Raw genomic sequence first — 23,313 nt, 5'->3', positions numbered from 1 at the left:
AGTTCAATCTCAAATGCCTGTCTTCTTGAAAAACGGAGGCGGTATGGCAAGGTGACCAGGCAAGTAAAGTCTGATGTCATCATTTGATGGACTGTTACACAGAGATGCAAAAGAAAGTGCAGATGCATACGACATGGTTAAATCTCAGACATAAGGTTGAGGAAAACTGTGACATGTACATCTCGGACGGTTTTATTTATACAATGGTCAAAGCAGGCAAACCCAGGCTATAGTGAGAGAAGGCAGGCGAGCGGGTCCCCCTGAATGAGGGTTATTGGCTGGGGAGGGCCACCAGAGAACCCTCTGGCAGGATGGAAACATTCTGTATCTTGATTGGTTGGCTACACGGTGCATACATTTGTAAAAAGGCACGAGGTGTGCTTCTAATATCTGTGCATTTGACTGCATTTAAATGATGTCTCAGTTTGAACCCCAGCTCTGCCCCTGACTGTTTTTGTGACTTTGGGTGAATCCTCGCGCCCCTGAGTCTCAGGGCCCCCCTCTGTAACACAGAGGAGTTGATGGTTCCGGCTTCCCAGGGTGCTTGTAAACCCCAGAGAGAGAGGTAATACACGGGAAAGCTCCAGGCGCAGTGAACGACTAAAAATAGGAAGGTCTTTGAACTTCTTAAAAGCGCGAGGGCCCCATGGAATGACTTGCAACCGGTTCTTTCTATCCTAATTTGAGGACAGAGGTGAGTTCCCATGTCTGCCAGATGCCTGGGCCCTGCTGCCCCCATCCAAAAGCTGACCTTGAGGCACATGGGTTGCAGATTCCATACATTTCTCTGGTTCTCTCCAAGAGGAATACGTGTCAGCCTGCGGGTGCGTGTGTTTTTGCAAACAGCCATGCCAGTAGCCAGTCTGTAAGGCTCGGTGCTTGCAAATTGTCCCGGGTCCTGGATCCTGTGTTCCAGGCGCTTGGCCTCATGGCAGGCTGCCTGGGAGGCAGGACCGAGCCCTCCTTTCTGCCCTGTCTGGAGAAGGCAGACAGCTGCCTTAGCTGGGGCAAGGTCAGCAAAGAGCATAGCGTTCAAGGTGGCTTTTTCTCGTGGCTGACGAGACAGGATGGTAAACTGCCTTTCTTCCCTTTCTGGCATTTCTGGACCTGACTTATCTGGATGGAATTTCTCACCTCTCATGCCCTGCTTCTGGACACGTCATCTCTGAATGATGGGTGTGACAACCTGATTCTCCGTCATTATTAATACACACGATTCATTGATTGGGAATCCAATTACTGTTCGGCATTTGTGCATGGTGGGGACGGTAGGGGCATGGGGGGCCCTTTGGAAAGTTTGCTAAGTGCTGAATTTATTACTTGAAGCGCAATCTGTAATTTTTCAAAGAAGGTCTTTCCTGTAGGTGGTGCAAGCTGCCGGATGAAAAATCCATCCACCTTTTGCTCCTCTTGGCGTTTCCTGCAGCCCCCAACACAAAGGAGGTTATGAGAGTAGTGGGATGGAGGGAGGCAGGATTCCTTCCCTCCATCTTCCCCCCTGTCCTCTGGCTGCACATGTACAGTGCCAGGTTGTGGCATCCTAATGCTGCCATGGCAACAGACTGTGATGTCTCAAACCCAGGGCCCGGAACTCACACCACCTTGGGGTGTCAGCTCATTGAGAGGTGGGTCTATCACCTCAGACAGGGATGGACTGCAGCTCTGGGGCCCTGCTGCCAGCCTGAGGGGCGTCTGGCCTCCAGGCCATGCCCTGGCTTCTCTCTTCCGAGTCGTTCAAGCCTGAGAGCACCGGTTCGTGCGGTCCCTTCCCCCTTCCCCAAAGGACAGATGCCTCATGTAGGTTCCTTAGCTGGGTTTCTATTTTGGTCATTCTATTCTGCTTCCTGAAAATCCCACCCGCCTGTCGTTCTAGGCGGAGAAGATGTTCTCTTGCTGTTCCTTTTTTCAAAAGCGATCTGTTGGCTGGTGAGTTGGTGCTGGCGGCTGTCTCAGACTTGGCCGTGTGTCCTTAAGGGTGAGCAACAGGTCCGCCAGAGGCTCCCAGAGGGCAGGCACTGGCAGAGAGCTCCTTGTGGCCTGAGTGGGATTTTTAAATAATCGTTGACTCAATCCTGGGGCAAATGGAGGGATTGTGAATATTCCAGAAGAAAGGAATCCGTGTCTTTAGTTGTCTAGGGCAGCCTACCTCATGATGGGGCTCCAGAGCAGTTCCTATTCAGGGGACACCTCATTTCTATGTGTTGGAATTAAGGTATCGCCATCCAGGAAATATCCCCTTTCATGTGTTACGCGGGTGGAGGAGCTGGGTGGGCTGCCTGAGACTGAATCTGGCTCTGCCACTTAGAAGCTGTGTGACCTTGGGCAAATTAATCACCCTCTCTGAGCCTCACGTTCCCCATTTATAAAATGAGGAAACTCTATCACCTGCTTCGTAGGCCTTTTGTAAGACAAACATTAGTATATGCTAAGTGCATACATAGTGGTTCTTGGTATAAAGTATAGGGTAGAGATGTGTTAGTGAGAATCATTTTTGTTACTGCAACTAGCTCACTGTGTCACTAACATTTTAGTAAGATTTAGTTGATACCCCAGGTACCCCAGAAGAGGGAGTACAAAGCATGGAGTGGAGGGGGTGTTCAGGCATTCTTTACCTACTCCACATATTTTCTGAAGGCTAGCAGAAAAAGACAATTCCCAAAGTGCTGACCAATCCATTTTATTTTTATAAAAATTTCTTCCCTTTTTCTTTTTTAATGCTTTGGAAGGCACTTGGGGGCCAGTGTGTGTCACACTTTCAAGTTGTAAAATAAGGCAATGAAAGCAGAGCAAGGGGAGAATTTTCACTTAGAAGATCGTTCGTTCCATAATGATAATACGAGTAGACTGGAAGGCCCCATTTCCTGAGTGTTTATTTTGTGTGTTTTGGGCTTCATGTGGATAAGGTGAAACGTCAGGTGGGTATTGTCACCAGCCTCAGCAACTGTGTTATACACGGGGACTCAGAGGTCCCCCAGGTCACACAGCTGGACGGGGGGTGGGGGAGAGGGGTGAAGCCGTGGAGCTGGGCGCCCCTAGCACTATGTACGGACCGAGACCCGGACCTCAGTTCAGACGCCTTACTAGGGCAGGGCTGGACTGGCCTCCCCAGCAATCTTGTCTTGCGGTTTTGGGAAGTGGTCAGAGATCTCCCCAAATATTCATGGGGCCTAGATGTTGGGGTGAGTACCTGGGAACTTGATGGAAGGAAGGGCGAGGATAATTCGACCTTCAGATGTCTGCTGCAGAAATGATTTACCTGCCGGGGCTGACGGGGAGCAGAGGTCTCATTTCTGAATCAGTTCAGGTTTGACTCGTGGATGGATTTTCCCAACATTCTTCTGGGCCTTGGCTACGTGCCGCGCCCGGAACTGTAGGGCCTAGAGCAGTGGTTCCCAGCTGCGGGTGATTCTGCCTCGCAGGAGAAATTCGGCAATGCTTGGAGATGCTTCTGGTTGTTCCAGCTGAGAGAGGGGAGGGGATGCTACTAGCATCTAGTGGGTAGAGGCCAGGGCTGCTGCTAAACATCCTACAGCCTCACAGTGAAGAAGTCTGCAGCCCCCAGTGTCAGTAGTTCTGAGGTTGAGAACCCCTGGTGTCAGGTCTGCTGGGTTCAAGCTGTGAGACCTCGGGCGAGTTAATTCGCCTCTTTGTGCCTCAGCTAACCCATCTGTAAAAGGGGAGCAAACAGCGCCCATGTCCTAGGTTGTGAGAATTAAATAATTTACTGCATGTAGTGTGTTTACAACAGAGCCTGGCAGATAAATTCTCAGCACATGTTAGCTGCTGCTGCTGTTGTTATTATTATGATTATCGGCCTTTATCTGCCTTCAAAAAGCTCACTGTCTAGTAGGGAGACAGACAAGTGAATCTATACTTGATAGACTTCACTACACGACTCCTCAGGTTCTGGCAACACTACAGAGTCTGTAGTGTCTGATCCAGCCTAGGGAGAGCTTTTAGGAAGAGGTGGCCCAAGTGAAATCTTGATGGACAAATAGTGGCTTGCTAGGTAAAGTGAGGACAGGAGGTATGGAAGGGTGTTCTGGGCATGGGGAACAGCATGTGCAAAAGCATGGAGGCACAGAGGACTGAGAGCAGCAACCTCTGAATCCCTCATCTCTGCCTCCACCTTCTGCCTCTTTCGGAATCCTGATGCCTCGAGTGTGGGCTGGGTACCTCGCACGGCAAGTGGGACGGTTTCACGGGCCGCCCCAATGAGTACATTGCATACGCGGGTCATCCCCTTGGCAGGGCACCTTCTCTTGAGTCAGGAGTGAGGCCTCCGTCAGGTGCTACTGTGTCTTTAACGCCTTTCTTTCTGATACTTGCTGTTTCCTCCCCCAATTCCAACTTTAAAAAAGGCAGACTTTCTGGGGTCGTGGAAATGTCCTGCGTCATGATTGTGGTAGTGACAAGGGTGTAGAACATCTGGCAGAAACTCACTGAACTCTGCACTCAAAATCTGTACGTATAAATGATACCCTCATTTAAATAAAGAGCATCAAGGAGGAAAAAAAGTGGGCCTCAGGCTCAGAGCCTTTGGCTAGCAACAGCGTCTCGCTTGAATTTAGTAACTTTTATTTTGATTGTAGTTTTACCCTACCTTCTATTTATGGAAGTGACACTGATTTTCCATTTGTGGTATGGGTGTAAAGTTTCCGTAAAAAAAAAAAGAAAGTAATAGGCGAACGAATTTAAATTGAAATATTAAGTGAATAATATTCACTGGTGGTGCATGAATACAGCAAAGATCATGCAAGTGGTAAGAAGAGCAAGCTTTCTGGAAACCCTTCTGAGAGAATGTGGTACTTCTGAGATGAGACGAGCTTGGCCCAGTGCTGTGCGGGCGGAGCGAGGGAGCTCTCTGCAAGGGTGGCGGTTGTTTACGGAGAAATAGTGGAGAATCCTAGCTACTTAAAGAAATATTTTAATCATGAGCCTTTTGTCTGTGAGAATTACTGTCAAATACCCAGGGGAATGAGAATTAAATGATTATAAATTACCTCCATATTACTTGCTTGTGGGTAAACTTTCAAAATCTTGGGGAGAGAAAAGGAAAAGAAACTCTGCTGCTTGGATTAATTAAAACCAATGTAAATGCTTTAAATGCTTTTGCTCAGCAAACTGGCCTTTCTCTTTTTCATTGCTGCCCCGGAGTGTGAGTGATGTGTGTTTTTATGGCAAAAAGTTTCTGTGACTTTCACATCAGCCCCGAGGGGGTGTTTCTGATAAGATGTAATGCAGTTTTTCTGATAAGGCCGGAATTCTTGCTAAGAGGCTTTCTGTGTTTTGTTTTGCTGGTTCGCAGGGCAATGGATTATCAGAATGTTGTCGGACACGGATTTGACCTGGATCTCTTCCTAGATTAAAAATCTGTGCTCTGTTACCTGCCAGGAAGGCTGTGTGTGTGTGTGTGTGTGTGCGCGCGCGCGCGCGCGCGCGCGTGCAGGCACAAGTACAAGTTTATATTGAACTGCAGCTTTACAAGAACTCTAGACCCTACAGACTCTAGTTAGAAAAATGAAAGGACGTCAGAGCCAGAAGCAGCCAAGGAGACCGATCTGGTTTAACGCCGTCCGGTTACAAATGAGGAGGTTGAGACCTAGAGTGGGTGGGGGACTTTTCCAAGGTCACACAACTAGTTAGTGGCAGAGTAGGACTAGAACGCAATTTCCTGCTTCCTAAACCAGGTGTCATTGCTATATATCATGTTATGTCACCCCCCCCCTTTAAAATAAACAAAATAAAAACATGTGCCTTTTGGAAATTATCTGTCTATTCTCAGTGTAGTACAGAAGTCAGAGTCTCCTTTCTGCCTCTGCCCCTAATCACTTAGCTCTTCTCACTGGAGGAAATCACTATTACCTGTAACTTCCAGAGAAAGCCTGTGTACCCATAAGCATTGTGTGTGTGTGTGTGTGTGTGTATGTGTGTGTACACTCTCACCCTCTGTTTCTATCCTATGCATACTGTATGCATCTTCAACAGTATCTTGTGGTCATTCTATATCAATGTAAAAAGAACCTTTTCAGCCCTTTTTGTAACTGTATTGTATCTCACTGTGTGAATGACAGAATTTAACCCATCCCCAGCTGATGGACCGTAGGTTGCTTCCAGTCTTTGGGGATTATAAACAGGGCTGGACTGACTAAACTTACGCATACCTGATTTTGCACATGTGCTGGATAAATTTCTAAAAGTGACATTGCTTGATTCCAAGTATACGTGCGTTTGGAATTTAGATAAATATTACCAAATCACCCTCTCTTAAGGTTATGTCTTTCTACCGTTTGTTTTGGATGTTAGCATCTTTGAGGAGTAGTTTAAATATGTCATGCTTTATTCAGCAGACCGACAAATATTTTTGGAGGGCCTGCTTTGTGGCAGGTCCTGTCCAGTCGTAAGGAATACAGTGGGGGTGGGGTGGGGTGGTGAGAGAGTCCTCATGGAATTGACTGATTGTGGAGGTGGGGCTGGGAGTTGGGGGAGAAGCAGATGATAAGTTAACTACAGAATTACTGAATTAGAATTGTGAGAAGTGCAGTGGAGCAGAGCAGGGAAGTGTGACTGGGGTCTGATCTCGTCAAGGTCAGAAGGACTTCTGAGAGCATACTTTAGCCAAGCTTCAGGGAAGGAGCGGTTTTAGTTACGAAGAGGGCTGGGTGGGGGAGGAGTTGTTGAGCAGAGGGAACAGCAAGTGCAAAGGTCCTGAGGCAGAAAGGAGCTTGGCATTTTCTGAGAATGACAGCCAGTTTGGCTGGAGTCCGGGGAGAGAGGAGAGGGGGGAGAGAGGCAAGGCTAGAGGGGCAGGCAGAGGCTCAACCGGGCTGACCTAGTTGAGGTTGTTTATCTTGATCCTAGGAGCTGTGGAAAGCCATTTCTGGGCTCTCACCTGGGGTGGGGCACCACCTGAACCGTATGAGATCAGCTCAGCTGAACCACTCCAGGATGGCCCAGAAAGGGCACCAGGGAAGTGGAGGATCACCTGTGTGCACCAACCATCTCTTCTGTTAGAGTGCAGAAGCCAGCCACAGGCTATGTGCAAACAAATAGGGGCGGCTTTGTTCCAATAAAACTTTACTTCCACACGCAACCTGTGGGCCAGCTTTGGTCCAGGGGCTGCAGTTTGCCTGCCTCTGATCGAGCAGCATGCGATTCTCTAAACAGATAATATCTGATGTGATGTGAGCTGCTAACAGGTGTCAGTGGAGAAAAGATGGCAGGGAAATGGGGTGGAGAATGACACAGCGGTGGGGATGGGCCTAAGGAGCTGCTGACTGAGCAGGCATGTGAAGGAATTAAGGGAAGCAGCCAGGTGAAGATCTTGGGGGGAGACTTTCTAGGGAGAGGGAGCTCCACAGCAGGAGCTGCTTGAAGAATCGTGAGGATGTCAGCAGGGCTGGTGCCGAGTCAGCTTGGGGAAAAGTGGGGCGTGTGGGAGTAGTGAGACAGGCCAGGGCTAGGGGACGAGTGTGTTAAGGACTGTCCTGGGGACATCTAGGGAAGCCTTTAAAGTGGGTTTCACTTTACAATGGACATTTCCATAGAGGGCTGCGTGGAGAACAGACCATAGAGGGTGAGTGTAGAAACGGGGAGACCAGGGAGGAGGTGACGGCAACAGTCCAAGTGGAAGAGGGTGGCGGGAGGTGGTGACACATGAGTTTAGTTTACATTTTAATAGAGCGGTCCGGCTTTGCTGATGGATTGGATGTAAGGTCACGAGAGAAGAGTCGAGGCTGACCCAAGTAACGACAGAGAGGGTGGAGGGGCCTCTGTTGAGCTGGGGAGCTTGCAGGAGGGGCGGGGTGTGGGATGGTGGGAGCAAATAGCTAGTTCCCTCTCTAATCTCACTCTCCAGCCACGGGTTCTTTCGAGATGGCAGCAGAAGCCTGAGCTAGGTGGCCACGATTAAAGAACAAAATTGGATCATTCTGTATCCACTGATTTTACTCGTTTGGGAGGCTCTATAGCTATGGCTCTGTCTTTTGGGGGCCAAGTAGCTTTTCTGGAGGATTTCTAATCCTGTTCATTCTGTATTTGGGTGAATCTCTTCCCCTCCCTGGACCTCAGTTTCCTCATCTGTAAAATGGCCCAAGATGAGATATGGCTCAGGGGTTCTGGTTGTAAATTAAGTCACTTTTTTACATGTGGGCATAAACCTTTGGGATTTGAACCCAGAGCTTCATGGTCTCCAGAGCTGCTGTGGCCTCCCCCTGCATCTTGTAGCTGTATCATACAGGTAGAAAGAGCAGATGGGCCTAGGTCAGTGTTTTTCAAACTGTGGGTCATGACCCACTGGTGGGACAGGAAATCTGTTTAATGAGTTATGACCAGAATTTAAACAAAATAACCCCAGACAGGAGGATAGATAAGAGTGCATCATACATAGCAGGGTAAGTATTGTTTTGGGAAGCTTTTGTTTCAGTTGCCAGTGAACATGATGGTGTGAACTGAATTGTGAAATCAAATCACATTTCTTTTAAGGGTTTCACTGAAACAAAAGTTTGGAAGCCGTTAGCCCAGCCAGCCATGCAGGTCTCCGGCTGCTGCTGCATGGCTTTGGACCAGCTGTGCTCGTGCACCTGCACTAAAATCCTTCCGCTTTGATCTCTCCGTTCAAGGAATCTGGGATGAAGTGGCCTCACTTTCCTTCTGTGAGGGACGGAGTTTCTAGCTCGGGTTTGGTGTGGCGGGGATTAAAATAATAATAATAATAACAGGAGACAAACCCAATCTGGGATTGCTCTGCGTCCGGAGTTGTGTTTTAGAGGCTTAAAAAGACCCCTCCCTCCCCCCTTCTCTTTCCAGAAGAACCGAATGCACATAAGGTCGCCAGCCCACCCTCCGGACTCGCATACCCCGATGATGTCCTGGACTATGGCCTCAAGCCATACAGCCCCCTAGACAGTCTCTCTGGCGAGCCCCCGCACCGGTTGGGAGAGCCGGATAGGGTAGGGCCCCAGAACTTTCTGTGCCCTGCCAAGCCAGCGGGGGCCTCGGGCCTGAGCCCTCGGATCGAGATCACTCCATCCCACGAACTGATGCAGTCAGGGGGGCCCTTCCGCATGAGAGACACTGGCCTCGTGGTCGAGCAGCCGCCCCTGCCGGGGGTGGCCGCCAGCCCGAGGTTCACGCTGCCCGTGCCCGGCTTCGAGGGCTACCGCGAGCCGCTTTGCTTGAGCCCCGCTAGCAGCGGCTCCTCTGCCAGCTTCATTTCCGACACCTTCTCCCCTTACACCTCGCCCTGCGTCTCGCCCAATAACGGCGGGCCCGACGACCTGTGTCCCCAGTTTCAAAACATCCCTGCTCATTATTCCCCCAGAACCTCGCCAATAATGTCACCTCGAACCGGCCTCGCTGAGGACAGCTGCCTGGGCCGCCACTCGCCCGTGCCCCGTCCGGCCTCCCGCTCCTCGTCGCCTGGTACCAAGCGGAGGCATTCGTGCGCGGGGGCCTTGGTTGCCCCGCTGCCCGGAGCCTCACCCCAGCGCTCGCGGAGCCCCTCGCCGCAGCCCCGGGACGACGGCGCCCCTGCCGGGTACCCCCCCGCGGCTGGCTCTGCCGTCCTCATGGATGCCCTGAACAGTCTCGCTGCCGACTCACCCTGTGGGATCCCCCCCAAGATGTGGAAGACCAGCCCCGACCCGTCGCCGGTGTCCAGCGCCCCGTCCAAGGCTGGCCTGCCCCGCCACATCTACCCAGCCGTGGAGTTCCTGGGGCCCTGCGAACAGGAGGAGAGGAGGAACTCAGCCCCCGAGTCCATCTTACTGGTGCCACCAACTTGGCCCAAGCAGCTGGTGCCCGCCATTCCCATCTGCAGGTGAGTCAGGCTTTGAAAACGATTTATTCCATGGTCCAGTTTTAAGAGAAGGTTTTCTGGTTATGAGCATGGGATTCAGAGTTGGCTAGACTGGTCTTAAATCCTGGTTTTCCATTTACTGGCTGCCAGACCTTGAAAAGGAAGTTAAATTCTCTGGGAAAACAAAACAAAACAAAACTCTGAGCTGCAGTTTTCCCGTCTGTAAAATGGGTGTAAGTGTCCCTGACTTCCTGGGTGGTTGTTAGGAGGATGCAGTCATAGGATGCATGTGATTGCTCATGTGACACTGAGCTCATTCATGCATTCGCTTATTTAACAAGTATTTATCAAACACCTACTGTGTGCCAGGCACTGTTACAGGTGTTGGGGAGACTGTGAATAAAATGGGAAAACAAATTCTGCCTTCGTGGAGCTGACATTCTAGTAAGCTCAAAGCAAGCCTGAACATGTGGAATTTGCTGTCTTATTATAAGAGGAATTGATGTTTGTTGGCATCTGCTATGTGCCCCAGTATTGCAATCAGTGATATGGAGGTCTTCAAAAAATGTGGGAGCCATAATCCTCAGGGAGCTTAAAATCTTGGCAAGCTGAAGAGATGCATGAATAGCAACATGTAGGCTTGGGGTCTCCAGGGATGGATCGGAGTCCTGACTCTGCCACTCACTGGCTGTGTGATCATGGGCATGTCTGCTGCTGCCATCCTGCTGTGCCCATAACAGACATCACTAATCATGCAGGACCCTCTTTCTCATTGAGCACCTTTTTGATGCCGTGCCCAGGGCAGACATTGCTAATCAATCAGGACCTTCATTCTCACTGAGCACCTTTCTGGGCCTTGGTTCATTTCCTGTGAGATGAGGATGATAATAGTACCTACCACATGTTTTGTTTGTTAGTTTGTTTTTTTAAGGATTAGGTGAGATAATATATATCAAACTCTTAGCATAGAACCTACATAGGTAAGAGCTCATGAGAGAGACAGCTGTTATTGTTATTGGGGAATCTTAACCTTATAGAGGAAGCACTTTGTTGCTTCCTCACTGATGAGCCATGTGCTAAGAGATTGAGTCCCCAATAGCTGTTAGAGTGATGAGAGCGACAATAATAATCACCAACATTTCAGGATGCTAGCTGTGTGCCAGGCACACTTCTAAGTACTCTCTCTGGATTATTTCATGTTATTCTCACATAAACCTGGTCTGGTTATATATTTATCTTCATTTTGATACTAAGGAAAATGAGGTACACAGATTAGGAGCAGAGATTATTTTATCTGTTTTATTAGGTGAAGAATCTAAGCTTTATGCTATTCCCGTTATCCCAATGGTTTTCAAAGTGTTATTTGCTTGTAGCCAATGGAAGCCTCTTCTTTTCAAATAAAATGTTGAATGCCAAAATAGGTAATGTAGAGCCGTTTTGATTGATGTGGGGTTGAGAGTAGCCTAGGGTCCTGTCCACTGGGCCTGGCCTCCCCACGCCCACCTGCCCCCAACCCCGACCGAAATGGACTGAATGGAGCTTCTGGTCTGATGTTTCCTCCAAAGCAGGTTCTGAGAACACTAGTGCCCTCATAGGTCAGTCAGTCCCTTAAGGAAAGGAGTTTCTGGGTTTACTAGAGTTTAATAGATACCTTTGTGGAGGGGCCGCTCCCCGCTGTGGACAGAATGTGCGGTGGTTTCAAAGGCCATCTGATCACGGAGTTCTGAGACTAAAGTTTCCTGCAGCCACCTTAGGAATGCTGATCGAGATCAACGCCTGGTGCAGGTTGAGAAACGGGGGCTCAGAGAGGTGAAGTGGTATGCCCATCAGCACCCAGCTAGTTCACGACCAAGTTGGAAATCAGAATTCGAGATTCCTGACTCCTTGTTATTTCCGGCCAACTCCTTGATCCGTCTCCAAAACGTGACTTATTTGGGAGTGAGGAGGATCATTAATATAAAATACGATTGTGAGGCATTCATCTGAGACTTTATTGTGTATAAAATCTTTCCCTCTCCATTATGTGGCTTGATCTGAGAGGTTCTGTTGAGTTAGAGTCCTTTAGTCCCTAGCAAGTGCCAATCTGTGCCAGCCAGTGAGATATTTGCAAGAATTTTCTATTCGATTGAGAAGATAGGGCATTCAGAGAAGTCTCCCGATGATAGTTATCCCAGGGAGTGTGGATAACTCAGCAGGGGGCTGGAATTCAAATGCAGGATGTCAGACTGGCTCCAATGGTCTGAGTCTTAAGATTATATTTCGGTTGTCAAACACCTATTCCAGAACCACACAAGATTAGAAGTTGATACTTAGGGATATTCCATTGAATCTTCTATTCACTAAATGTTTTGATTCATACAAGGGTGGAGTGATTTTTTTCATGAGCCTTATTTTGCTAACTTTAGAAAATTTTAACTTGCATACATGAGAATAAGAGTATTTAACACATATGGCACCTTGGATGTAGACAGAAGCTTGAAGGCATCTTGGAACTGTAACTGAGGTAGAAATAAAGGCACTTTGGACACCTGAGACTTCAGAGTTAAAGGGGCTTCAGGAGGCAATGTGGTTATAAAGAAGGGCTGGAGATTTCCTTGCATAGTGAGCGTGGAATCGTAAGTTGGATTGTATGTTCAGGTTCAGCTCTGGCACTGATGGAATTTGTGGGGCTGCTGCCCCCCTCCACTCTCCCCTTGGAATTGCTGTAAGAGAGAAGGGATAGAATTGGCCTCACTGCAAATGTTTAATTAAGTCCAGTTGATAATGTTAGCTTCTAGCAGTTTTGGGCTTAGCAGGAAAGACTGTCCTGATTAGATTAATGTTTTCTCCTGCATGTAAAAAATCAGAACATAGTGACACAAATCCATGCATTTGTAACTTCAAAGCTACTTTGAACATACGGGTGTTCTTTGAAATAAAACTGCTTGTTCACTCATCCATTTATCCTTCCATTCATTCGTCCGCCCACCCACCGAATATTCACTGACGACCTAGCAAATGTCAGGCATTGCTCTAGACTCATTCCATCAATGAGGTATTTTCTTGGGCCTATTTTAAAGAAATGAATAAGATAAGAGACAATGTAGAGATGTGGAAGGAGCACTGGACCGGGAGTCAAGAGACTTAAGTTGGAGCCTTGGCTGTGTCTTGCTCTGTGATCTTGGGAAAGTGTCTCTAGGTTCTTTTGGACTCTGAGTGAATGGTCTAGATAGATTGTCAAGACGTCATTCACCTCTTCAGTGACCTAATACTAACCTCATATCAAGTACCTGATGTGTGTGCTGGGTAGGGTTGAGACTGTATAATAAAATGAAACTTAATGTCATGCCCTCAAAGATTTGACAAATTCAGATGCCAAAGCGTACATATCCAATACCGTTAATACTGTAGTCAGATTGTCTACAGGAAGTAACTATTTATTTGAAATATACACTATATTACATGAAAAAATAATTATAGCTAATATTTATTGAGCAGTTATTGTGCTTAAGCTCTTTATATGATCTCAGTATCCCCATTTCACAGTTGAAGGAGACTAAGGCCTAGGGAGATAGAGGCATTTGCTCTAAGTCACACAGGTAGTTAGAGGTGGAGCTGGGACTTGAACTTGGGTGTGTAACTCCAGTCATGCTCTTGACCTTTACTCCTCATTTAATTGTAGGAAGTCTGAGTGGTTTGGCTCATCCATACCAAAACCAGACACCTCTCCGTGGTGAGATGTTCTACACTTGACCCAAGAAGTAATGATTGTGACTGGGAATGGCCTGTCCCTAAATTTACTTTTAATTGAGACATCAGACATAAAAATAAGAGCTAGAAAAACTCTCAGATGTCATCTAGTCCATTTGTGGTTACAGGATACTAAGGATAAGAAAGATGAAGTTGCATACCTAATGTCACATGGCAAGTTTGTGACACAGTGGGGCCCCTGATTTCTATTTCAGTGTTCCTTCTCCCACACTTACTCCTTGGGAAAAGAAAAACATCCTGGATAAGGGATGTTCTTTAGAGGTGAGAGGTGATATTCTTCAAAATTTCCAGAGGAAAAGAAGTTACAGTGGTTCAGAACGTGCTAGAACAATCATATCGTGAACTTAGCTTCATAAACTGAGATGTCAGTCATTCTGTCTTCATCAAGATGGAAGAGAAAACAAAGAAAGAGAATGAAAAAGATCTCTACCTTGTGAAGAGCCCTACCTATCATGTCTGAGAAATGTGTGCCTCCCAACAGCCAACATTATTCATATGCCCGTTGGACATGATTTTCAGAAAAAGGACCATTTATGTTTATTGTACAGGTTGACGGGATATGATTTATTGTACACATGACTGATTCTGTTTCCTCCTTCAGCATCCCAGTGACTGCATCCCTCCCACCACTTGAGTGGCCACTCTCCCACCAGTCAGGCTCCTATGAGCTGAGGATCGAGGTGCAGCCCAAGCCACATCACCGAGCTCACTACGAGACAGAAGGCAGCCGAGGGGCTGTCAAAGCTCCGACCGGCGGCCACCCTGTGGTTCAGGTATGGCCTTGAGTTCTCTTCCTTTTGCGTCCTCATTTATCACCGGGTGATTTACTTCTGCTGAGCTACTGCTTGGTGCTTTTTAGGTTGAGGTATGTGTCTTAGCCTCCTTTTCCTCTGAGGGATGGGATATTTGAGACTGAGTATCCAGCTACTCAAAAGCCATAGACAAAAGTCTTACTGAGCTGGATAAGGATAGAAATGATATTCATGCTCAAGCTTCTTCTTTCTTCTCTTTCTGATTGAGAGACCACTAGAGTTTTGCAGAGGTTTTTGTACTGAAGGTTTCTGAAGCCATCATTTTGTGTTTAAATTTCAGATGAGAGTCCATTGAGGAAAATCAATATATTGAAAAGTGGGGAAAAGTTAAAACTACACAGAGTCAAATACCTAAAATAACTATTATTAGCATGTTGATATATTTCCTGTTGCCTTTTTTTCTATTCATGAACGTGGCAATGTCTATCACTGTACATTTGTATACTTGATGTTATAGTAGTTTGTACTTTGATTTTTTTTCACTTTACATTATACTCTGAGCATTTCCTCCTGGTTTTTCCTTAATCATTATCTTTTTTTTTTGCGGTACGCAGGCCTCTCACTGTTGAGGCCTCTCCCGTTGCGGAGCACAGGCTCCGGACACGCAGGCTCAGCAGCCATGGCTCACGGGCCCAGCCGCTCCGCGGCATGTGGGATCTTCCCAGACCAGGGCACGAACCCGTGTCCCCTGCATCGGCAGGCAGACTCTCAACCACTGCGCCACCAGGGAAACCCAATCATTATCTTTTATGTCTGTGGCTTTTGATTTAACCTCAGATTTTTGTTTTCAAAATAAGTAGAGAACTGTTTTTTTCCTCCAAAATATTGAGTTGAAATATTCTTGATTGTATAGTCTAGTTAACCAGGCACTGCTGACTGGTGGCCACCAACCAACTCAATTACCCAGCCCTTTAATACATTTAAATTAATTTAACTCTTTTAAATTTGCCTTAAAGTAAAAGTATTCTTTGATAAGAATCTGATGGTGCATCAAAACCCTTTAGGGTAGTTGTTAAAAACGCAGCTTCTTGAGCGTCCCCTGAAACTCCATGACATAAGAACAATTCAGACAAAAAACAAACCTGCAAACCCCTAACCCTAAAATCTGCACAGGTAGCTTTGAGTGTATATACCTGGTTAAGGACTTTAATGATAATATTAGGAACTTACAAATCCTGGCAGTTGCTTTTTCTAAATCTAACATCACAGCCTTTTGGGGATTTTGTTTCCATTCGTTGCTTCTTTTCATTTGCCACCAGTCACATTTTACTATTTCTTTGCACGTCTAGTAATTGTTGACTCCGTACTGACATTGTGATGATGATATGTACTGGACATTGTAGGGACTCTTGATTTTGTTATCTTCCTCTAAAGGTAGTTCAGTTACTGGCTGATCACATTGACCTTTTATAGGCTTGATTTTACCCTTTGTTAAGGTAGACCTGTGGAAAGCCTGAGGTGTTCCCCATGCCCTTCAGGTTCATGGGGTTAGCCATCAAATTCCTTCTTTTGTGGATATAGTTGAGGCTAGGTTTTAGACCATGTTAGGGCAGGTCTAAAGTGGCCCTTACTCTAAGGCATGACCTTACTCTTAAGGCCTAGTCTTTTTGGATGCTTCGTGGGGAGGTCACTCCTCTCTGGTGGGCTGGAATTCCAATACTCCAGGCCTGCTCAACCTCTAGTCTCTCTGTTTCCCTTTTTACCCCATAGCTGCCTCTCTCTGGTAAACTCTGCACATTCTTTCCCTGTGCTTACACAGCCCAGCCCTTGGCCAAGGACTTGGGGAGCTCCCCTAGCACCTTCCTCCTCTCCGATGCTTTACCCACAGATCCTAGCTGCTTCTCCAGCCTGGGACTCTGAACTCTGTCTCCCCAACTGAGCAGGCCCACTGTGTTCTGCTTGAACTCCACTCCCTGCACGTGGGAGGGAAACTGTCTCCAGGCAGAGAGCTGCAGTGAACGTGGGCTCACCCCCTATGTTTCCTTTCTCTCATGGACCACAGTCTTATGCTGCCTGCTGTCTAGTGCCTGAAAGCAATTGACTTATCAACTTTTGTCCTATTTGATAGTTGTTTAGGGTGGTAGGGCTGGTCTGGTACTATTTACTCATGCTTGAACACTGATTTTTGGAAAAGAAAGTCTTCATATCATTATCGATCAAGGCTTATCTGCTCTAGGATGGGAACCTCTTGGCCTGGAGGTGGTGGTAGTGTGTGCTGGAGTCAAAGCCTTTGGTTGTCACAGAGAGAGAAACTCATTCAGAGCAGATTAGAAAAAGGGGATTATAGGGAGAGGCTACTGGGGTAACATATCATCGGGTCAGGAGATTCGGCTCAAGAAGAACCTGGACTCATGGTCATGAGTCCAAGGTTTATTTCTTTGCTCAGTCAATCCATTCAACAAGCGGGTTCGTTCTGCGAGTATTTGTTGACCACCTACCTTTTGCCATATACTGTGCTCGATGCTGAGATACAGTGAAGACTAAAAGAGAAGCGGTGGTTAGCTTCTCTATGGAGCTCATGATCTCGGGGGTATAAAGTTATTGACTAAATAATCATGCACCCGATAAAATTACAAATTGTGGCAAGTGGCAGGAAGGAAACATGCATGAGGCTCTAGGCGTGTGAAATGGAGGAGGCAGTGTAGAGGGGGGAGGATTTCCCTGGTAAGATTTCCTTGAAGAAGAGACTTGGGCGGAGGATGATGCCTAGAGGGAACGGTATGTGCAAATGCTTAGAGGCAGAAGGAAGCAAACTGTGTCAGCGGACCTTGAGGAAGCCAGTGGAACCAGACCGTGAAGGGCCAGAGGGAGAGAGGAGGGGGCCCGAGCGGGCAGGGCCTGAGTAGCCCTGGGGGAGAGTTTGGCTTTTACCCTGAGATGGGAAAAGCAGGAAAGAAATGAGGAGAAGCTTCAGGAGGCTCTGTCCATGGTGTCTGTCCTTTCGGGGCTGTGTGGTATCTTTGTTCTCTGATTATTCAGCAAACGTTGGTTGAGCACTGCTATGTACCAGGCATGGTTCTAGATTCTGGGATGTGGTATGAACGAACCAGCCAGAAACCCTCACCGTCATGAACTTACAGTTCAGCAAGATGATGCTAATAATAGTTAACACTTAGTGAGCATTTACCACATGTCAGACCCTATTCCAAGTGCCGTCTGTGTTAACTTATTTAATCCTCAAAAAAGCCCCAAGAAGCAGTTACAGTAGGTCAAGGAGATGTCAGGGAACTTGTTCAAGATCATAGCTCTTGAATGGTGGACTCAGGATTTGGATTCAGGTGTCTGGCTTTGCCTGTTATACAACTTTCCTCGTCTTCCACATCACTCTGCAGACCAGCTTTCCCTGCCGCCTCATTCTCACCAGGCAGGGAAGTCCTGGTGGAGAAATGCCCACCAGGCCCTCCTGCCTATCACTTTTCTATGCTGTCCCTGTTCTAGCCCCTCACCAGCTCGTTGGAGCCCAAGTCCTGACCCTCAGGGAGATTCTAATTGGCCCTGGGCGGGGCGAAGGGTGCCACCCTCTGGTCCAGTTAGCTTGGCCAGAGAGGTCAGGGCATGTGCAGTGCAAGGCTCTGCTCACCCATTCATCAGGGGCCGGGGCCGTGGAAAGTTCCAGAGAAGGGAATGGGCTGGACGTGCAGTTCCGAGGATGCCCACTGCACTGTGCTTGATGTGATGTTCACGCCCCTTCTTCCAACAGCTCCCCAGGATCCGCCCCTCTTCTTGTTCGTAACTTTGAAAACTCAACGTATGACTTAAAAATCTGTAGCCATATCCTCAAAAGACACAAAGTCTTTAAAAAAAATCATTTGAATAGATTGGGTTCTCTTCGAAACGAGAGGTGCCAGCCCCTGATTTTTAACATAGGAAGTCAGTTTTTTAAAAACTTCTTTGAAAAACGAAGAGAAGAGGGAACTTTAAGAAGACAAGGGCTCTTAACCTTTAAGTAGGTGCGAAAACCCCTTTCGAAATCTGGAGGGTTGCCCTTTCATTCCCAGAAGAGCAGCGAAGCCCTGTTTTGTACCTTGCCTAGATGCTTCTGCTGGTTTCTTTCTTGATCTCTGTCTCTCTCCTTATCTCTCCATCTGTTTCTATTTCTGTACTGTACCATGGCTCACTTTTCCCCTCTCGATGATTCGTCCTCACCTTTCTCTTTTTTATTTGCCACACTATAAAACTTCACTTTTTTTTTTTGCATGCCTAGTGGTTTTATGCTCTTCTTTATATGAAAATAAAATGAGTACATGACCATTTCATTCTCTTTCTTTACATGTAAAATTTCATATCTTAAGCATATGCCGTGTTCAGCTGTTTTTCTTTCTTTTTGCTTTCCTGTCTCTTGAATGTCACTTGATCTTGGAAGAAAGTTTGTTCCAAACCTTAAATGCTTTTCAGATCTCATGACTCATTCATTCGGTGAACATTTTCTCAAGGGCTTGCTGTGTGCCAGGTGCTGTGCTAGGCGCCAGTAATGTAATGATGGGTGAGATGGACACAGTCCCTGCCCTGATGTAGTTCAAGGGGCACTGGATATGCCAAGTAGACCAGGATGGTTGGTGTGACCGTTGCTGAGATGTGGGCGTGTCAGGGAGGCCAGACGAGGGCCATCTGGGATGACATCTGGACTCCAAGGTAGAAAGTGACAGCTGATGAGGAGTTCATCTGTTGGATTCACAGCTTGGGGCGGGAGGTGGTGGTAAGTGCTTTGACAAAACAAACCATGTCAGGAAAGTACTACTTGGTCGACCTGCTTTAGAGAGGATCCCTCTGAGGAGGTGACTTACCAACTGGGGCCTGGAGCAGATGATTGAGCCAGCAAAGAAAGGAATGTTGCCCTTCCTCTGTCTGTCTCTGTCTCTTTTGGTGGTGGTGGGAGAGCGTTCCATGCACAAGGCACGGCACACACGGAGGTCCTGAGGCAGGGAAGAACTTGGTGTGTCTGTGGAGCTGAAGGAGGGCCAGTGTCACTTGAGTTTAGCTTGGAGGGTGATGGTTGGCAGGACTCATAAGCCAAGATGAGGAACTTGGGTTTTATTTCAGGTCAAGGGGAAGGGAGTGCTGAGTTTTGAGCAGAGGAGGAAGATGATTCCAATTTAATATTTTTGGGACCACTTGGGCTTCCCTCTAAGGAGTGGGCTTCTCTATGGGAGGAAGCAGGGAGGGGAATTTAATAGGCTGTGGCAGTGCCGGCTGGAAGGTCAAGGCGGTGAGGACTGGAGGGTGGCATTGGGAGAGGAGGGGATGGATTCCAAGGTGTGAGCTTCGGGACTTGGTGCTGGCTTAGGTGTGGGGGTGTGAAGGAGCGCCTGGGCAGAAGGTGTTGTCATATGCCACGTGGGAAGACCTGGGGAGGCAGTCATTTTCCTAGGGGAAGATTACGAGTTCAGTTTGGGGTGAGGGATTTAGGAAGGGCTTGTGGGGCGTCCAAGCAATGACAGCAAGTAGGCAGTTGGGTATATGAGTCTGGAGCTCAGAAGCAGAGTCCTAGACTTTCTAATGCTCAGGCCATCACTACAGGGCTTAGTGCATATCCACTTGTAAGGATTTATTTCCCATACCCTCAAGAACAAGCTGTACCTCTCTAGAAGCAGTGGACTAAGGAGAGAACCAAAGAAGTGATTGCAGAAACAATATTACAAACTGAGCGCTCGTGGGAGCCAGACGACGGAAGGAAATGACTGCCTTGGCCAGGCAGGGAGCAATAGGGAGTGGTGGGGAGTAGGGCACAGCACAGTATGTACCTTATCTGAAGGAGGCAGCTGGTACTCAGCGCCCCTTGGTTATGCCCTGTGGGAACCAAAGTTGCCAGGTTTCACAGTTTTTATTAAGGGGAGCTAGGAACCTGAATTTTGATGTGAAATTTCTGATTTTTATATTTTGGCTACTAAATCAAAGTTTGAGTTAGATTTAGCTCAAGGCAAATATCCTCAAGTTCATAGCCTCTGGGGGTTAATAAGGACTGTGCTACGTTAAGGGTTATCAGTAGAAAGGGAGGTAGGAGAGAGGCTACGTTTATACGATTTCTAAGAATTGTTCAGTTAGGGAAGGAGCTCGGTTCGCAGCCAGACCCTGGACATTTCTCCTATAAAGCTCTAAATCCCGTGGGACTAGAGCAAGCTTATGGTTTTTTCTGAGGAGCCTGGGAATCTTAGTTCTTTGACGTGACTTTGACCTGTAGGGATCAGAGAAAGGGAACCACTTGATTAACCTTGAAAGAGCCACGTGCCTTTTGGTGGAACCCTGCCATCATTTCCTCGTTCTGTGTCAGGACAGGAAGCAGTGGTCCTTTGGTGGACAGAACTGCCATTCAAAGGCAGCTTTGCAAGGTTGGGCTTTAAGCGTTTCCGTAGCTCTTCAGCTTATGGGATCTCATAATACCCCAGCTGAGAGTTGCCTGTATAATGCCACTGTCATTTAATCCTTTCCCTGGCTGCTTCCAGACCCTTTAACCATAATCCTGCATAGAAATTCCCGGTAGAGGACACTTCATTATTTTCCTCATCCATCTTTGTGCCGGGGCTTTCAATAAACGTTATTCTTACCACTCTCTGGGACGTGTTTGCAACTGGCAGAAGGATTGGAAAGCCATCCTTTTCGTTATAAAGTAGTCAAAATCTAAGATTGTTTAACCACAGCACACACCTCCAAAGACAATACTCCTGATTCTTTCAAACAGATGTTCAGACATATGGCGAAAACATGGGCAGTTCCTTTAGGAGAAATTCCTTGCAGATGCAGAAACCTGATCTCGATTTCATCCTGGGGAACAGTAATGAGCTTCGCAGAGAGAAGAGTGGGGGGCCGGCGCGCACCTGTCCAGGGTACCGCCTTCCCATCCTGGAGGAGGCTAGTAAAGTCTCCGAGCTTTCATCTCGTAAAACAGATTACGGGACAGTGATTTTCATCCTGTTGGATTTTGGCGTTTGTACTCTCTGCGACTCACTTTAAATTATATCTAAGACAGGGGAGAAAGAAGCCAGATGGGGTTTCCTCCTGACCAGGCGAAACTGGAGTCGTGACGGGGAGCCGCGCTTCCCTGGCGTTGGCTGGGCGTGTTGGCTTCCACTGACTAATAAAACTTTGTGCTCGGTGAGCCTGGCTCCGTGAAACAGGTCTTGCAGATGCTACTTTGTCTTGATCACGGCTGCTGCGTTTGCTTAGAACTACAGAGGTTCGATGAGACCTTCTGCAGAAGGAAAGGAGAAGAGTGAAACAGTGATCCCCAAGCTTCAGAGGGGGGGCACGTGTTCTGAGGTCATCGGGGGTGCATTCTGCTCATTCATTCGTTTGCTCGAATTATTCACCCAGCGCCTCCTAGGTGCTCGGCACTCTTCCAGGTGCTGGGAATGCAGCCGTGAACAAAGCAGACAGAAATTCCTGCCCCCGTGGCGCTGACGTTCTGGCTGCAGTGAGATAAACAATAAATCTAATAAATAGGGAAGTTCAGTAGTACTGAACAGTTGGAAGGTGATAAGTACTATGGGAAGGGCTGCCAGGGCGAGGGGAATTGGGTGTGGTCAGTTAGGCCTTCCTGAGAAGGTAGCATTGGGGCCAAGGAGGAGCTGAAGGACTAAAAGGTCCGGGTTTCTGGGGATGAGTGCTCACGGCGGCCTGGACAGCCAGGGCCACCCTGGGTGTGGTCTGGGAGCAGAGAGGGGGCCTGCGTGGGAAGGGCAGGCTGAGTCAGGGCAGAGGAGGAGGGGCTGCAGGCCCAGAGGAAAGAGGATGGGCGCGCTTGGGCCTTGGACTCGCAGGGAGGTGGGAGCCAGGAAGAGCGGGTCTGACCTAGGTTTCAGCAGGATCCCTCTGGCTGCCTTACAGATGAGGACAGGCCGTCGGGGGGCCGGGGGAAGGAGCACGGAGATGGGCTAGGAGCTGCTGCGGTGGTCCAGGCGAGACAGGACTGCGGCTGGACCAGGACTGGGGAGTGGAGGGCATGAGAAATGGTGGGACTCTGGGTATATTCTGAAAGTCAAGCAAACTGGATTTTTTGAGAGGTCAGTTATGGGCGGGAGGCACGTGGGTGGTTGTAGTCTTGGGGGAGGCCGGAGTGCCCAGGGTTGAGCAGCCCTGCCCGTCACACTGAGACTCTCCTGTTTTCAGAGGGAAGACATCTAGGGCTGGCTTGACCCAGCCTTTTCCTTTAAAGGTGAGGATGGGGTGGGGAGGGGATGCTGAGGCTGACCCAGCCTCACTACGGAGGAGGACCCAGCCTCACTACGCTCTCTTTGTCTATGCCAGTCTCTTGATGATAACACTGGCCGTTAATTAAAACATCTTTTAAAAGAGTACAGTCCAGGGCTTCCCTGGGGGCGCAGTGGCTGAGAGTCCGCCTGCCAATGCAGGGGACACGGGTTCATGCCTCCGTCTGGGAAGATCCCACGTGCCGCGGAGCGGCTGGGCCCGTGAGCCATGGCCGCTGAACCTGCGCATCTGGAGCCTGTGCTCCGCAACGGGAGAGGCCACAGCAGTGAGAGGCCCGCGTACCGGAAAAAAAAAAAAAAGAATACAGTCCAAACCAAGTGCATCTGTGGGCCAGATGTAGCCCTGGCGTGTGACCTTGGCTGAGGCTGGAGTGGTCATGGAGGCCTTGTAAAAGCGTGGAGACGGGTGCTGGCCTCCAGGGGTGAGCCAGGTGCCGAAGAGAGGGTGTCTGGGGGGGTGGAGCCTGCACAGGTACAGGTGTGGAGGGATGAGGAAGTGCAGGGTTGGATGGTGCCGTGTGCTAACACATCTGCGTGTCAGAAACACACCGAGGGAAGCAAGAGGTGCTTTCAGCTCACGTGAGAATATAAACGATCATGAATGAGTGTCAAACCTTGCCCCCCGCTGCCCCCAGTGTAAGCAGAAAACAGAAAATTTCCAGAATCTTGAAGGAATAATTGTTCCAAAAAGAGAGATTAAGTCTGAGCCTTCAGTGTGTCTGGCAACCAGTGGGAACATAGAGAGGAA

General features: G+C 48.3%; 1 protein-coding gene across 4 annotated transcripts in view; it reads left to right on the top strand.

Moving 5' to 3' along the window:
• The window catches only part of NFATC2 (nuclear factor of activated T cells 2), a 159,392-nt gene that overhangs the window by 23,774 nt on the left and 112,305 nt on the right, over positions 1-23,313 (top strand). For 3 of the 4 annotated variants that reach the window (XM_030839102.2, XM_030839100.2, XM_030839101.2), the window contains exons 2-3: positions 8,809-9,820; positions 14,151-14,322. In XM_030839102.2, coding sequence (XP_030694962.1) covers positions 8,809-9,820; positions 14,151-14,322 — 1,184 coding nt within the window. The remainder of the gene's footprint in view (positions 1-8,808; positions 9,821-14,150; positions 14,323-23,313) is intronic. The other variant, XM_030839105.2, reaches the window with a different exon arrangement.

This window comes from Globicephala melas, chromosome 15 (assembly GCF_963455315.2).
Source record: "Globicephala melas chromosome 15, mGloMel1.2, whole genome shotgun sequence".
NCBI classification, from domain to species: Eukaryota; Metazoa; Chordata; class Mammalia; order Artiodactyla; family Delphinidae; genus Globicephala; species Globicephala melas.
Note: the sequence above shows the minus strand (reverse complement) of the source record. Positions and strands in the feature narration are given on the sequence as shown.